Source organism: Entelurus aequoreus, linkage group LG16, assembly GCF_033978785.1.
Source record: "Entelurus aequoreus isolate RoL-2023_Sb linkage group LG16, RoL_Eaeq_v1.1, whole genome shotgun sequence".
Lineage (NCBI taxonomy): Eukaryota > Metazoa > Chordata > Actinopteri > Syngnathiformes > Syngnathidae > Entelurus > Entelurus aequoreus.
This window is the reverse complement of record NC_084746.1, coordinates 24,762,384-24,779,559: the sequence shown is the minus strand read 5'-3', so window position 1 is coordinate 24,779,559 and position 17,176 is coordinate 24,762,384. Positions and strand designations below refer to the sequence as shown.

Genomic DNA, 17,176 nt, shown 5'->3' with positions numbered 1-17,176 from the left:
AGGAATGCAATTACACCAAACCAATATTTTCTTGTTTTTTCCAATCGTAAAGAATAAGATGAATGTGTTTCTTATGAAAAAAGTGTAGTAAAATACTAGGATTACAGTCTGTTAAAAATAGCAGCTTAGGTGAGAATCAATGGGGTCAAAATAGTTCACAAAAGAAAGTGCATATACTTAATGTTTAATATATCCTATTCTAACATTGCAATTTTTTTTTAATAGCTTGTGAACATTTCAGACCGCTAACATTCAAACGGAAGAGTCCTAATATAAGGAACAAATGCAATGCCAGTTTTGGGCCCTACGGGTGCACAAGGGTTGAAAGAGCAAGGCAAGAGGCAAACCTTGAGGACTTTGGCATTGACGGACTCTTTCTCTTTGTAGTAAAAACGAACCATCTGCACAGTCAAGTAGGCAGGAAGACGACTCAGCTTTGACTGGCAGTAGAAGAAAAAAAGTTCAGTTAGTTCTTTTGAAAGTTTAAGATGGTCTTTAAAAGTTGTTTATGCCACTTACAGATTTGATGTAAAGAGCATTTCTGTCCAAGCTTGTGGACATTTTTGTGATTTCTTCCTGAAGTCTCTGAAGAGGAGAAGAAAAAAAGTGTTACTTTGGTAACCAGATCGTCATGCAACACAAATACCGTACATGATTTAGACAAAGACAATGTAATTGTCCCTTTTGGGTGATGACAACTATAGAACAGGAAGTTACTTTCTGTCCGGGATGCACAGTTGAATATGAAAAATTATTTACTTCTCAGGTTTAAAAGTGACAGTGGTTTACTACTTTTTACAATAACACACTTAAAGGCCTACTGAAATGAATTGTTTTTATTTAAACGGGGATAGCAGATCTATTCTATGTGTCATACTTGATCATTTCGCGATATTGCCATATTTTTGCTGAAAGGATTTAGTATAGAACAACGACGATAAAGATTGCAACTTTTGGTATCTGATAAAAAAAAGGCTTGCCCCTACCGGAAGTAGCGTGATGTAGTCAGTTGAACATATACGCAAAGTTCCCTATTGTTTACAATGATGGCCGCATGAAGTGAGAGAGATTCGGACCGAGAAAGCGACAATTTCCCCATTAATTTGAGCGAGGATGAAAGATTTGTGGATGAGTAAAGTGCAAGTGAAGGACTAGTGGGGAGTTGAAGCTATTCAGATAGGGAAGATGCTGTGAGAGCCGGGGGTGACCTGATATTCAGCTGGGAATGACTACAACAGTAAATAAACACAAGACATATATATACTCTGTTAGCCACAACACAACCAGGCTTATATTTAATATGCCACAAATTAATCCTGCATAAAAACACCTGCGTGTTTGTTACGCTAGCTCCTAGCTCCTCTGCTAGCTCCTAGCTCCATAGAACACGCCAATACAATTCAAACACCTGATCAACACACACAATCACTCAGCCCAAAAGACCGTTCACCTAACCCAAGGTTCATAAAGCTTATATATTTTTAAAAAGTTACGTACGTGACGCGCACGTACGGTCAAGTTATCAAATGTTTAGCAGCCAAGGCTGCATACTCACGGTACCTGATATTCAGCTGGGAATGACTACAACAGTAAATAAACACAAGAAATATATATATACTCTATTAGCCACAACACAACCAGGCTTATATTTAATATGCCACAAATTAATCCTGCATAAAAACACCTGCGTGTTTGTTATGCTAGCTCCTAGCTCCTATGCTAGCTCCTAGCTCCATAGAACACGCCAATACAATTCAAACACCTGATCAACACACACAATCACTCAGCCCAAAAGACCGTTCACCTAACCCAAGGTTCATAAAGCTTATATATTTTTAAAAAGTTACATACATACGCAAAAAAAAGTTGCGCACATACGGTCAAGCGATCAAATGTTTAGAAGCCAAAGCTGCATACTCACAGTAGCACGTCTGCGTCTTTGTCATCCAAATCAAAGTAATCCTGGTAAGAGTCTGTGTTGTCCCAGTTCTCTACAGGCGTCTGTGTATCGAAGTCAAAAGTCCTCCTGGTTAGAGTCTCTGTTATCCGAGTTCTTCCATCTTGACTGCATCTTTCGGGAATGTAAACAAAGAAGCGCCGGCTGTGTACTGTTGTTGCTGACTACGTTCGAAAAATACGTCCATTTCGCACCGACAACTTTCTTCTTTGCTTGCTCAGCTTCCTTCTCCATAATGCAATGAACATGATTGCAACAGATTCACGAACACAGATGTCCAGAATACTGTGGAATTATGAAATGAAAACAGAGCTTTTTCGTATTGGCTTCAATGTGGAAGGCATACCCGTGTTCGCCGGGCTACGTCACGCGCATACGTCATCCTCAGAGGCGTTTCGAACCGGAAGTTTAGCGGCAAATTTAAAATGTCACTTTATAAGTTAACCCAGCCGTATTGGCATGTGTTATAATGTTAAGATTTCATCATTGATATATAAACTATCAGACTGCGTGGTCGGTAGTAGTGGGTTTCAGTAGGCCTTTAAGCACCAGACTAAATGGCTGCAGTTTAACCCAGAAACAGATAATTTCTTATTGTATTAATTATTGATTAAAAATAGTATTTTATATGACACCTTTGTTGTCAATAGGAACAAATGTTTCAGCTTTTGTTTGCTTTGCTATTTTATCAAAATTTAAATAGGAACATACTACAGCGGCGTGGCGAAGTTGATATAGTGGCTGTGCCAGCAATCGGTGGGTTGCTGGTTACTGGGGTTCAATCCCCACCTTCTACCATCCTAGTCACGTCCGTTGTGTCCTTGGGCAAGACACTTCCCCCTTGCTCCTGATGGGTGCTGGTTAGCGCCTTGCATGGCAGCTCCCGCCATCAGTGTGTGAATGTGTGTGTGAATGGGTGAATGTGGAAATACTGTCAAAGCGCTTTGAGTACTTTGAAGGTAGAAAAGCGCTATACAAGTATAACCCATTTATTTATCATTTAATTATAATAATTTTAAAACATGTGCACCATTTTATTTCAAAAGTCCAAAATTGTATTTTAAAATATGATGAATTTGAAATGGAATTAAAATAGAGTGCATTATTTGACAGTTAAAATGATAATGATAATATTGGCATCAATTTAGAATCGGAATAGATAATGCGATTTGGATGTAAATTAAGGCTATGCATGGAGAACGCTTTTTAAATGAATCCTGGAATAGATGATTTATCAGTTAGGGTGGTGATGCATTCAGGTACACCGGGTACATACCAGCCTTAGCCCCGTGGCGAGATACTTGACTTCTTGATTGATGAAGCAGCTGAGTTGAAGTTGACTCTCCTTGCCTTTTATTGGCTCCTCCTCCTCAGACTCTGTGCATTTCATACTAAGCACAACTTGAGGAAAGAAAACACGAAGTGGAAAGTTTTAAATGAGGACCTGACGCTGCAGAAAGGATACGTTGTTTCAAATTCTACACCAAAGTATTGGTCGATGAAGTTCTTCTTGGAAGAGGCGGAAGCGCCCTCGGACTCGGTCTGAGCATTACAAGGCATGATGTAGTTAAGAAGAAGAAGAATATTGTGAAGCTACAATGTGTTGTACCTCCATTGGAGTCTCGGCTTCTATTGGCTCCAGCTTCTGCTGAAGGACTCTCATCATTTCCAGCCAGCACTCGTTAGCATCCTGACAACAGGGGTAAGTCAACAAGATGGAGATGCCATTTAATATATTACTTGCTAACCTGTTGCATGTACTGTCCCTGATCTCCCTTCTCTGCAAACTGTGGAAAGGCCATGTGGAGGAACTGCAGCAAGATGATGGGAGGCAGACTGGAGGAGGTCTTTTCCATGGTCTCGTATAAATCTCGCAGAGCTGAAAATTCAAACATCAGCCAGCTCCTTGACTTTAGACACTTTGTGTTGTCCAAAAGTGTTTCACTTAATGGCACTCTTTCATCGGATACCAACTACAAATATAATGTATTGTATACCCACCTGCTGTGATGTACTGTGACGGTGCGCTGGCACCTGAGGACCGCAGTGCACCTGAATACCTGTAGAGACGCAGCGACAGTCAACTAGATCATGCACGGACATCAACATAGACTAGCTTAGCAGTGTGCTAAAGTAGCGCTTGTTGACATGTGCTTACTTTCTGAGCGCTGTCTTGAGCTCAGGTACAGAGCGCAGACACTGCACTGTGGCGTTCATGTAGCATGTGTTGCCCAGGTTGGTCAGACCGCAAGGAAGCTCCATCTAACAAATGACAAGTTCATTAATGTCTTAATAGAAAGTAGACTTAGCCCAAAATTGTAGTACTTTCACAGATTTCAAGCACCGTTGGAAACCCCGTGAGATGCAATAAAGGTCTCTGAATAGGCAAATTACATTTTTGGTAGAAAAGGCCTTTTCAGGATGTGATGAAATGAAAAAGCTCCTTGCTCATAGACTATCACCTGTGACAAACCTTATAGACTATCACCTGTGACAAACCTTAGCTAGATGAACCTGACAAACGCTTCACTTCACAGCTTGGTTTACAGCAGAGGTGTCCTAACTTTTTACGCCACGGTAACATTCACTTTTCTTTATTCTATTTATTTTATTTTTTTATAAACATGCTAAAAAACACTTCAGTGTAAATCCACATAAGCTAAGCTGCTGAATATATTTCAATATTATTTTTTCTTAGGGTGATTATGGTTTATGCTTTTATAGCCCTTTTTTACCTTCAAGGTACTAAAAGCGCTTTGAGACTGTTTCCACATTCACACACTTATGGTGGGAGCCCCAAATGTCTTGCTCAAGAACACAACGGACGTGACTAGGATGGCGGAAGATGGGGATTGAATCAGGAACCCTCAGGTTGCTGACACTGCCGCTCTACCCACCAAGCCACGACGATGTATTGACTACCAAAACAACCCTTCAAAATTCTGGAAAGACATTACGTCATTCTGACAATAACTTAGGTATGAAACTCCCACAGAGTAAAATGAAAACTTCTCATAAAACAGATGACAGATTTTATTGCCTCTAGTTCTTTGTTCAATTACCTAATCACATAGAAAACTCTCTTCCACAGGAGTCTCAATTCACAATTATACTTTCTAGCCCTCAAAGTTGTTAGAAGTCACTAAATCTGCCACTTCAGATGATTTGCGAGGTCTTGGCAATACGGTCTAAAAATAAAATCTCGGTTTAAAAAAAAAATTGTTACAACCCTCCCCACTTTTTAAAGAATCCAATGACAGACAATTCAAAACAAGTTTATAGTGTATGTACTTGTTTTGAATTAAGTTTGCACGTGTTTTAGTGCATGCAAACCTTTCGTAAATCAGGCAGTAGAGGCTTATTTTTGTGTTAATCGTTAATCGTATCCTTCCAGGGTGGAAAGAAACTTGTTTTGCTACATTTCTGTCTGTCCTTGATTATGGTAATGTATAATACATGAATGCTTCTTCTAACGCTCGCCACTGTTTTAGCAAAGACCTTTGCTTTTTATAACACATTACAAATAAGTTGAAAGGGTCCTTTAATTACACTTCAAAGCCAGTCTTTTGTTTGCAATAGTTTAATAATAAATAGCATTATTATAAATGGTGCTAAAAAGGACTATCCTAAATACTTCTCAGATGGAAATGTAAAAAATGACAATATGAACGGAGTAGTTGAAAGCTTCAATAAGTACTTATTGAACATTGGACCAAATCTGGAGGAAAAGATTCCAGATCCGGAGTCAGTTGAGGACATGAATGACACCATAGATAGGAACCCCAACTCTATGTTCCTTGAAAGAGTGAAAAAAGAGGAAATAATCAATATTGTGAAAAAAACTAAATCCAAGACCTCAACTGATTGATACGTAATTGTTATGGAAACGATAAAGGTTATTGAAGAGATTTGAGAACCTTTAACATATCCGTCAAAGACCAAGGAGCTGGTCATTGACTTTGGGAGGTCGAGTCCAAGGTCACAACCTATTGTGATCAAGGGAGTCGAGGTATAGACCGTGGACTCATTCAAGTACCTTGGGTTGTGGGTGGACAACAAGCTGGACTGGACTGTTAACACGGAGTTAACACAGAGTAGGCTGTACTTCTTCAACATTTGCAAAAAACTCTTGTGGATGTACTACCAGTCTGTGGTTGCCAGTGTTCTGTTATACATCGTAGTGTTCTGGGGGGGGGGGGGGGGGGGTACATCTAAGGACAGCTCCAGACTGGAGAAACTGATCAGGCGGGCCGGCTCTACGATCAGAATAAAACTGGACTCACTGGTGACTGTGGCAGAAAAACTAGTGAGCATCATGGATGATGCCAGTCACCCTCTGCATAGCGTTATCAGTAGCCAGAGGAGCCTGTTCATCCCAAGTGCAGGACTAATAGACTCAAAAACTATTTTGTCCCACACGCCATCAGACTGTACAACTCCTCTCTGGGGAGGAGGGGGTACTAGGATGACAGGCGATGCAAAACAATAACATATACCCCCATTATTTATGATTTACTTTTTACTTGTGAAATTAGATCTCAATTCTGTACACTGCTGCTGGAATTTTAATTTTCCTGAGGGAACTCTCCTGAAGGAATCAATAAAGTACTATCTATCTATATCAACAACTTATCATTTCAAACAGGCAAATTCCCAGATAAAATGAAAATAGCAAAAGTCATACCAATTCATTAGACTGGTGACAAACACCACTTTACAAACTACAGACCTGTTTCTCTACTTCCACAATTTCCTAAATTATTGAAAAACTGTTTAACATATTAGACAAAATCATAAATAAAGACAAAACACTCACAGACAACCAATACGGATACAAAGCCATCTCAACAACAATGGCATTAATCGAAATAACGGAAGAGATCACCAATGCAATAGATTGCAAAAAAATGTGCTGCTGCAGTGTTTATGAATTTAACAAAAGCATTTGACACAATTAATCACAGCATCTTAATAAACAAATTAGAAATGTATGGAATCAGAGGGTTGGTCTTGAACTGGGTTAGAAGCTACCCAGCCAACAGGAAGCAATTTGTGAAGATAGGCGAACACACTTCTACAGAGCTGAAAATATTTTGTGGCGTACCTCAGGGATCAATACTTGGGCCAAAATTGTTCAATCTTTATATAAACGACATTTGCAAAGTTACAAAGGACTTAAAGTTAATATTTGCAGATGATACAACTGCATTTTGTTCAGGAGAGAACACAAAAGCTAATACAAATAACAGAAGAAATTAACAAATTAAAGATGGTTTGACAAAAACATCTCAGTAAAACTAAAATAATGCTATTTGGTAACAATAGAAGGGCAAGTCAAACAAATACAAATAGACGGAGCAGACATTGAAAGGGTAAAAGAAAAAAAAATGTGGTGTAATAACTGAATTAATAACTGGAATAACTGGAAACCTCATGTAAAAAATATACAACATAAAGTAGCGAGAAATATGTCAATAATGAATAAAGCAAAACAAGTTCTGGACCAAAAATCACTTCATATTCTTTACTGCTCGCTCATGTTACCATATCTGAGTTATTGTGTAGAAATATGGGGAAAAAACTACAAATGTGAGCTTCATTCACTAATGGTGTTACAAAAAAGATCAATTAGAATAATACATAATGTTTGAGTATTTCGAACATGCAAGCATACAACATGATACATCACAATTTCCAGTTTCTATGTTGGACATAGAGTACAAACCCTTTATTTATTGAATCACAAATATTGAAATTCAACGATTTGGAGCATTTGCAGACAGCTAAAATTATGTACAAAGCAAACTATAACCTGCTACCCAAGAATGTACAACAATTATTCTCAACAAAGGAGAAGAAATATAAACTTAGAGGAAAATCTAATTTAAAACATTTGTATGCTCGTACAACACTTAAAACCTTTAGCATATCCGTATGCGGAATAAAATTATGGAATGGATTAATCAAAGAAATCAAACAAAGCACCAATATGATTCAGTTTAAGAGACGGTTCAAACTACAAGTGTTCACAAAGTACACAGAATAATAATTATGAACATCTTGAACCTTTTTTTTTTTTAGATAAAGATTATTTATGTATTTAATATTTGTTTACTTACTATTGTATATTATTTATTTATTCACTGTTCTGTTACAGAGAACAAGGAAATGGGAAAATTTGCTATGGTATGAAAAGCGGTAGGATTAAAAATAAGATCAGCTTCTTCCTACTCCTTTTCAGATGTGCTGTAATAAAACAACTGGAAATATGTGATGCATTACATTGTATCATATGCATGTTCGAAATAAAGTGAAATTGAATTGAACTGATTTGTTTTACACTTATTAAAATTGATGTTTACATTGTCACCTTAAAGACTTGAAACAGTGGATGTGCCAGCATAATTCTTTACACCTAAAAATTCATGTTTGTAGTAATAAATATAATTACAACATTAACATTAGGCTTGCCATAATAATATATGGAGATATCTGCTGACGTTAGCAATGGGAAAAACATCACAAGTTGGACAAATTTGGAGGAAGTGTGAAGGAATGCAAGATTGTTTTAAAAATATCTCCTTCATGCTTGAGTTCTAATTTTCGGGACTTATGCAGATCCCAAATGCACAAAAACAGGTACCAATCAATTGGTAAGAAAAGTTGGTTTTGCATAATAGGACCCCTTTAATAATGCTTAATGTAAAATTGTATGTATACAACATTCCCTGGGGGCCAACAAAAATTAAGCTGCAGGCCATAATGGCCAAAATTTGGACACCCCTGGTTAAGAAGGAACAGCGAAAAAAGCAACTTTGCAACATTTCTTAAAAAAGATGTTAGAGCTGTTAGTTTGACCATTTTGATCATCAAATTAGCTAATCTAAAATAATATTGCTTTTAAAATGTTGTAGCTCAAATAACTATGTCAGCATTGCAAACATGTACTGTATGTACTCCTGTCCCAATCCTTAATGTTACATTGTTGTATGTGATATTAGTGTCTATTACTTTGGACAAATGCAGATTTACAGTGTGTATAGAAAAATAGATAAAGTGCACAATAATGTCTCTTGGAGACAAACACACAGCTTATTAGCATTATAGCTACAAACACGTAAGACAGCACATTCCCAGTTGGGCTAACTATAAATCACTTTTAAACTACATAAAGTCCAGCAATAAGGCTAGATTTTGGACACTTTTCAAATACTCTACACTATTACAGGACCTGTGAGATTTAATAAAAAAATAGTATAACAACATTATTGGACATTCAGGTACTCACGGCAGAGGCCAGCTGCTCTTCAGTCATGTCTTCTACAAACATGGGCCTGACCGCAGGTTCTTCAGGCAGAGCCTCAGCTGATCCCATCATCAGCAGAGTCATTCCCTAAAAAAGAGACAGTCAGCAACAGGAGATGTCACAGCAGTACAACTCCTGGCAAAAATGATGGAATCACAAGACGGGGAAGTTGTTCATTTAGTTGTTTATTTTGGTAGAAAAAAATCAGATAAGACATAATATCAAATTACAAATGGCAACTTTCTGGCCTGAAGAAACACTAAATTAAATAAGGAAATACATTTTGGTAGTCAGTAACAGTTTTATTTTTAGATCCAGCAGAGTAAAAACTTATGTAATCACACAATTCTGAGGGAAAATAAGCAATTACTTTAAAAAAAAAAAAAGACTAAAACATACCGCTATTTTGTTGCACTACCTTTGGCTTTTATAACAGCGTGCAGTCTCTGATGCATGGACTTAACCAGTGACAAATAGTACTTACAGTATCAATCTTTCTCTGATTGCTGTTGTCAAATCATCAGCTTTGCAGGTTAAAGAGTCTTGTCATGGACCATTGTCTTCAATTTTCACCACAGATTGAGATTCAGACTATTTGCAGGCCATGACATTGACTTTATTGTATCTTTCTTCAAGGAAAGTTTTTTAAATTCTTGCTCTACAGTGTATGGCAAAATACATTATCATCTTGAAAAATTATGTCATCCTTTCCATCGATGGAATTAGAAAATTGTCCAAAATGTAAATGTAAACTTGTGTATTTATTGAAGATGTAATGACAACCATCTCCCCAGTGCCATTACTTGACACACAGCCCCATATTATCAATGACTGTGGAAATGTGCATGTTTTCTTCCGGTAATCATTTTCATAAATCTCATTGGAATGGCACCAAACAAAAGTTCCAGCATCATCACCTTGCCCAATGCTATTGATCACTGAATATGACTTTCATCCAGTCATCAATATTCAACGACTGCTTTTCCTTAGACTATTGGAACATTGTTTTTTTTCTCTTTAGATGTTAGACAGCTTTTGTTTAGCTTTTCTGTATTTAAATACAGTCACAGTTGGGTCACAGACGGCGACTCCTGTTTCTGTCCATTTGTTCTTAATTTGTGTTGCTGTGCATTTTATGTTTTCAAGACATATTGATTTAAGTTGTATGTCTTGTTGCTTTGATGTTTTCCTTGGGGTACCAGTATGCTTGCCTTTTACAACTTTCCCATTTTTGTACTTGCACCAGCCCCCAGATTTTAGACACAGCTGACTGTGAACAATCAACATCTTTTGCTATATTGCGTGATGATTTACCTTCTTGAAGAAGTGTGATAATGCTCTCCTTTGTTTCAATTGACATCAATCATGTTGGAACCATGATTCTGGTGTGGATACTCCTTTTTAACTGCAGACTAATGAAAAGATTTAATCTGATGCATGTGTTAGCTTTAGAAATGAAAATGTAAAGGGTGATTCCGAGGGGTGTAAAAATTAAATCGGTACAAACCAATAACCAATTTTAACTTCAGAGATATGAATATGTCGTTTTGCGAGCCTATGGATCAATCTATATGTAACATGGATCGGTCAAAGTCCTGTTACAAAATATGGCCCTTATAATCTTGCAGGGCTTCAGTGATGACGTATAACGAGTACCGTTGTCGTTTGCGACTGATAATGAGAGAGCAACATGACAGACAGTAATTCTGATTTACTTCCCAAAGGAATGAATCGCAGACCAATCCTGAATTATTGTGCCTAAATCTAGCCAAGCACGGAAGGCACCACGCAGTGTAAACCAATCAGAAGCAACCTAAGGCAGGTCTTTGCGTCTTTATTTTGCACATACACCTCAGAGCAGTGTTGCCAACTTGGCAACTTTCTCGCTAAAGTTGTATCTTTCCAACTCCTTTTAGTGACTTTCATTCTCAAAATGCAACTGGCGACAAATCTAGCAACTTTTTTGGATGTTTGGAGACATGAAAGCATGTATCACTCATGTCCTCGTACAAGCGGTGTTGCTCTGAGCCTTTCCTCATAGTCATTCCTGCGTCTACTGGACGTCTGCTCTTAAAAAGCTTGCACTGAAAACACATTCATGGTACTTTTAAGTGCCATAATAATGAAGTGCATTCCATTCTCGTCAGAGCAGAGAGGAGACGCGCACCCACTCTGTGCAAAGCAGCCACTGTTTCTGCCTTGGTTGAGATTTAAATGTTTCATCACTGTCATTCGTCAAATAAAAACAAACCTATTGTGTATGTTAATGAGCCAGTCAATAGATTTGGTTCGTTTGGGAATATCACAACCCTTCAGTCTTTTGATCAAATGTGACACTAACATTTAACAATGTAGAGCAAAGAAAAAAATACAACTAAACTTAGAGGAAAATGTATTTACAGCTCTGATCATAATATGTATTTTTTCCTTAACTCACACATCTTTTCTTTAAGTTTATGGATTGCAACAACTTGAAGTTGATTGTTCTACTATTTGCTAACAATTAATAAAGGAACCACCTGTTTTGTATGTGTGTATTTAAAAAATAAACACATGACATTGTTCTGACATGATACATTTTCACCATGCAAAGCTTCCATCTGCATCGAATCGCAACATTTTAAAAAGTATTGTTAGTGAATCGCATCATAACCCATGTATTGAGATTCATGTCAGATCACCATTCATACAGTGAATGTTATTCACTCTGCTTGATCTAAAAATTAAACTCTTACAGAGTACAACCATTTATTGTCTGGATTTCTATTAGTGTTTCTTAAAGACAGAAAAATTGCCATTTGAAATGACTATAGACTATACTTTTTCCCCTACAAAATTACTTTGAACATCCTCAAAGTCTGGCGATTCCATCATTTTGGTCAGGAGTTGTAGTCTCACACTGAAGTACTTGAATACATCTATGTATGGATTCTTAGTCATTCAGGTCATGTTAATGAGTAAAAAGCTAAATTGAGGCATCTGGACTCTTGTTTGCTTAAGACGTTTCACCTTTAATCTTCTGTTCTAAAATGTAGGTGTAGAGTTTCACTCATATCTCTAAATAAGACATGATAAAACCTAACAACCCTAAAACAACCGAGAGCAGTGGCTTCAGACTGCGAGGCCCTCGCTAAACAAAGGTGGTGGTGTATGTCGTCACCTGTCATCTCTCCCAAAAAAGATGATCTTGCCCATTTTGCCACTCCCTGGGCAAACGACTTAACGCTATGCAATATTTTTTTCTTTAAGCAGCCATCTTGGGCCACACCCACCTGATCCATTTTGGAAGACAACATCTAAAACACAGAAATAAATAAGCCTTTTAAATAAATGTCTACTCCTCTCTTAGCTGCCACCTTACCGTGGTAGAGGAGTTTGCGTGTCCCAATGATCCTGGGAGCTATGTTGTCTGGGGGATTTATGCCCCCTGGTAGGGTCTCCCAAGACAAACTGGTCCTAGGTGAGGGATCAGACAAAGAGCAGCTCGAAGACCTCAATGAGAAATAAAAACTATGGACCCAGATTTCCCTCGCCCGGACGCAGGTCACCGGGGCCCCCCTCTGGAGCCAGGCCCAGAGGTGGGGCACGATGGCGAGCGCCTGGTGGCCGGGCCAGTCCCCATGGGGCCCGGCCGGGCACAGCCCGAAGAGGCAACGTGGGTTCCCCCTCCAATGGGCTCACCACCCATAGCAGGGGTCATAGAGGTCGGGTGCGATGTGAGCTGGGCGGAAGCCGTAGGCAGGGCACTTGGCGGTCCGATCCTCGGCTACAGAAGCTAGCTCTTGGGACGTGGAACGTCACCTCGCTGGGGGGGGAAGGAGCCTGAGCTAGTGCGCGAGGTTGAGAAGTTCCGACTAGACATAGTCGGAACTTCGACGCACAGCAAGGGCTCTGGAACGAGTTCTCTCGAGAGGTAGCTGGACTCTCTTCTACTCTGGCGTTGCCGGCAGTGAGAGGCGACGGGCTGGGGTGGCAATTCTTGTTGCCCCCCGGCTCAGAGCCTGCATGTTGGAGTTCAACCCGGTGGACGAGAGGGTAGCTTCCCTCCGCCTTCGGGTGGGGGAACGGGTCCTGACTGTGGTTTGCGCTTACGCGCCAAACCGCAGCTCAGAGTACCCACCCTTTTTGGATTCACTCGAGGGAGTACTTGAGAGTGCTCCCCCGGGTGATTCCCTTGTTCTACTGGGGGACTTCAACGCTCATGTTGGCAGCGACAGTGAAACCTGGAGAGGCGTGATTGGGAAGAATGGCTGCCCGGATCTGAACCAGAGCGGTGTTTTGTTATTGGACTTTTGTGCCCGTCACAGATTGTCCATAACAAACACCATGTTCAAACATAAGGGTGTCCATATGTGCACTTGGCACCAGGACACCCTAGGCCGCAGTTCCATGATCGACTTTGTAGTTGTGTCGTCTGATTTGCGGCCTCATGTTTTGGACACTCGGGTGAAGAGAGGGGCGGAGCTTTCTACCGATCACCACCTGGTGGTGAGTTGGCTGCGATGCTGGGGGAGGATGCCGGACAGACCTGGCAGGCCCAAACGCATTGTGAGGGTTTGCTGGGAACGTCTGGCAGTCTCCTGTCAGAGAGTTTCAATTCCCACCTCCGGAAGAACTTTGAACATGTCACGAGGGAGGTGCTGGACATTGAGTCCGAATGGACTATGTTCTGCACCTCTATTGTCGAGGCGGCTGATTGGAGCTGTGGCCGCAAGGTAGTTGGTGCCTGTCGCGGCGGTAATCCTAGAACCCGTTGGTGGACACCGGCGGTGAGGGATGCCGTCAAGCTGAAGAAGGAGTCCTATCGGGTTCTTTTGGCTCATAGGACTCCTGAGGCAGCGGACAGGTACAGACAGGCCAAGCGGTGTGCGGCTTCAGCGGTCGCGGAGGCAAAAACTCGGACATGGGAGGAGTTCGGGGAAGCCATGGAAAACGACTTCCAGACGGCTTCGAAGCGATTCTGGACCACCATCCGCCGCCTCAGGAAGGGGAAGCAGTGCACTATCAACACCGTGTACGGTGAGGATGGTGTTATGCTGACCTCGACTGCGGATGTTGTGGATCGGTGGAGGGAATACTTCGAAGACCTCCTCAATCCCACCAACACGTCTTCCTATGAGGAAGCAGTGCCTGGGGAATCTGTGGTGGGCTCTCCTATTTCTGGGGCTGAGGTTGCTGAGGTAGTTAAAAAGCTCCTCGGTGGCAAGGCCCCGGGGGTGGATGAGATCCGCCCGGAGTTCCTTAAGGCTCTGGATGCTGTGGGGCTGTCTTGGTTGACAAGACTCTGCAACATCACGTGGCCATCGGGGGCGGTACCTCTGGATTGGCAGACCGGGGTGGTGGTTCCTCTCTTTAAGAAGGGGAACCGGAGGGTGTGTTCTAACTATCGTGGGATCACACTCCTCAGCCTTCCCGGTAAGGTCTATTCAGGTGTGCTGGAGAGGAGGCTACGCCGGATAGTCGAACCTCGGATTCAGGAGGAACAGTGTGGTTTTCGTCCTGGTCGTGGAACTGTGGACCAGCTCTATACTCTCGGCAGGGTCCTTGAGGGTGCATGGGAGTTTGCCCAACCAGTCTACATGTGTTTTGTGGACTTGGAGAAGGCATTCGACCGTGTCCCTCGGGAAGTCCTGTGGGGAGTGCTCAGAGAGTATGGGGTATCGGACTGTCTGATTGTGGCGGTCCGCTCCCTGTATGATCAGTGCCAGAGTTTAGTCCGCACTGCCGGCAGTAAGTCGGACACGTTTCCAGTGAGGGTTGGACTCCGCCAAGGCTGCCCTTTGTCACCGATTCTGTTCATAACTTTTATGGACAGAATTTCTAGGCGCAGTCAAGGCGTTGAGGGGAACTGGTTTGGTGGCTGCAGGATTAGGTCTCTGCTTTTTGCAGATGATGTGGTCCTGATGACTTCATCTGGCCAGGATCTTCAGCTCTCGCTGGATCGGTTCGCAGCTGAGTGTGAAGCGACTGGGATGAGAATCAGCACCTCCAAGTCCGAATCAATGGTTCTCGCCCGGAAATGGGTGGAGTGCCATCTCCGGGTTGCGGAGGAGACCCTGCCCCAAGTGGAGGAGTTCAAGTACCTCGGAGTCTTGTTCACGAGTGAGGGAAGAGTGGATCGTGAGATCGACAGGCGGATCGGTGCGGCGTCTTCAGTAATGCGGACACTGTATCGATCCGTTGTGGTGAAGAAGGAGCTGAGCCGGAAGGCAAAGCTCTCAATTTACCGGTCGATCTACGTTCCCATCCTCACCTATGGTCATGAGCTTTGGGTTATGACCGAAAGGACAAGATCACGGGTACAAGCGGCCGAAATGAGTTTCCTCCGCCGGGTGGCGGGGCTCTCCCTTAGAGATAGGGTGAGAAGCTCTGCCATCCGGGCGGAGCTCAAAGTAAAGCCGCTGCTCCTCCACATCGAGAGGAGCCAGATGAGGTGGTTCGGGCATCTGGTCAGGATGCCACCCGAACGCCTCCCTAGGGAGGTGTTTAGGGCACGTCCGACCGGTAGGAGGCCACGGGGAACACCCAGGACACGTTGGGAAGACTATGTCTCCCGGCTGGCCTGGGAACGCCTCTGGATCCCCCGGGAGGAGCTGGACGAAGTGGCTGGGGAGAGGGAAGTCTGGGCTTCCCTGCTTAAGCTGCTGCCCCCGCGACCCGACCTCTGATAAGCGGAAGAAGATGGATGGATGGATGGATGGAAATAAATGTCTAAGCGTCTATTGAAAAGTCCAGTTGCCTCATTTCAACCTTTGCCGATTGCTTAAACACTTACATTTTTCAGCTTTATGTTTCCCCACTCGTCATCCTACAACAGACATGTATTGAGAGTTTGAGCCTACTTTTGATTTAAGAGAAATTATCATATTCTCCTCATCCAAGTGTTTCACCTTGAGAGTGCCTCCCTTCACCATCACCTTCTGCCTGTCGGGCTGCACTCCTGTCAGGGCAAAGAGCTGAGCCTTGAACACCATGGGAGGCTCCTCTGTGTTCAGCTCCACGGCATCAAACTTCTCTTTGCCCCATTTCACGTTGACTAGGAAATAACAACACAAATAACTCAAGTGCTCTTCTACACTGTATGACACAGCAGAAAAAAAAGTTAGCTACGTTACCTGGCTAAGGCGAAACGTTAGCGGTTGACAGTGCACTGTTTATTTACTGCGTGGCAGGTAGAGGCTTGTTTTGACACATTAAAGTCACATTTTGATATGACATCTTAGTATCTGTTTTTATTTAAACAAAAACATTGAACTACGAGAACTGTAAACTCGGGTTTTAGCTAGCTTATAGCATTGATACCGGTTGACCAGAGAGTTGAATTGTAATATTGAACGTTATTAATTTAAGATATAATTTAAAGTAATGCTGTGATTAATAAACTGCTGTGATGAAAACATGTCTGTTTCGCTTTAAAAGAAATATACTGCCAGTGCCACCCGTCAGCCAAATTAGCAGAGTTAGCTTAAAAGGCTACTAGGGTTGTCAGTTACCGTAGGTAGACCACTCAAATAGTCACTTTGAGCGCAACTACAAGGTTAACAGCCAACTATATTGCATATAAAAGCTTTTATTTCGGGTTTGTTATTTCTATAAAAACCCCTATCGACAAGCCCCAACCGTTAGCTCGCTACCTGCACACGAAGCTAAGTAAGCTAACATGCTAAATTGCGTTATTGCACTAAACATGAGCATTGTTAACTCACAAAACTTTTAGTCATCAATAAATAAGCCACGTTAACGACGAGCCCGTACCTGAAAAAACCGGCATGTTTGACAAGCTGTTCTTGTGTGTTCCTTCCTGTTTCCAGTCTGCCGGGGCGCGAATGACTTAGCTCGTAGTTACTAGCGTCAACTTCATTCAAATAGAATGACGCTGCAGCAACACGCTGGGAACTTATCGATGAGCTCCA

General features: G+C 41.7%; 1 protein-coding gene across 1 annotated transcript in view; it reads right to left on the bottom strand.

The window, feature by feature from the left end:
• Positions 1-17,176, bottom strand: part of usp14 (ubiquitin specific peptidase 14 (tRNA-guanine transglycosylase)) — a 21,448-nt gene extending 4,272 nt beyond the window's left edge. Inside the window, exons 1-12 of the mRNA XM_062022452.1 lie at positions 17,019-17,176; positions 16,154-16,299; positions 16,039-16,071; positions 9,246-9,350; positions 4,116-4,219; positions 3,959-4,017; positions 3,706-3,836; positions 3,567-3,647; positions 3,423-3,499; positions 3,234-3,348; positions 520-585; positions 348-440 (exon numbers count right to left, since the gene is read on the bottom strand). Of these exons, the coding sequence (XP_061878436.1) occupies positions 348-440; positions 520-585; positions 3,234-3,348; positions 3,423-3,499; positions 3,567-3,647; positions 3,706-3,836; positions 3,959-4,017; positions 4,116-4,219; positions 9,246-9,350; positions 16,039-16,071; positions 16,154-16,299; positions 17,019-17,034 (1,026 nt within the window). The 5' untranslated portion in view covers positions 17,035-17,176. The remainder of the gene's footprint in view (positions 1-347; positions 441-519; positions 586-3,233; positions 3,349-3,422; positions 3,500-3,566; positions 3,648-3,705; positions 3,837-3,958; positions 4,018-4,115; positions 4,220-9,245; positions 9,351-16,038; positions 16,072-16,153; positions 16,300-17,018) is intronic.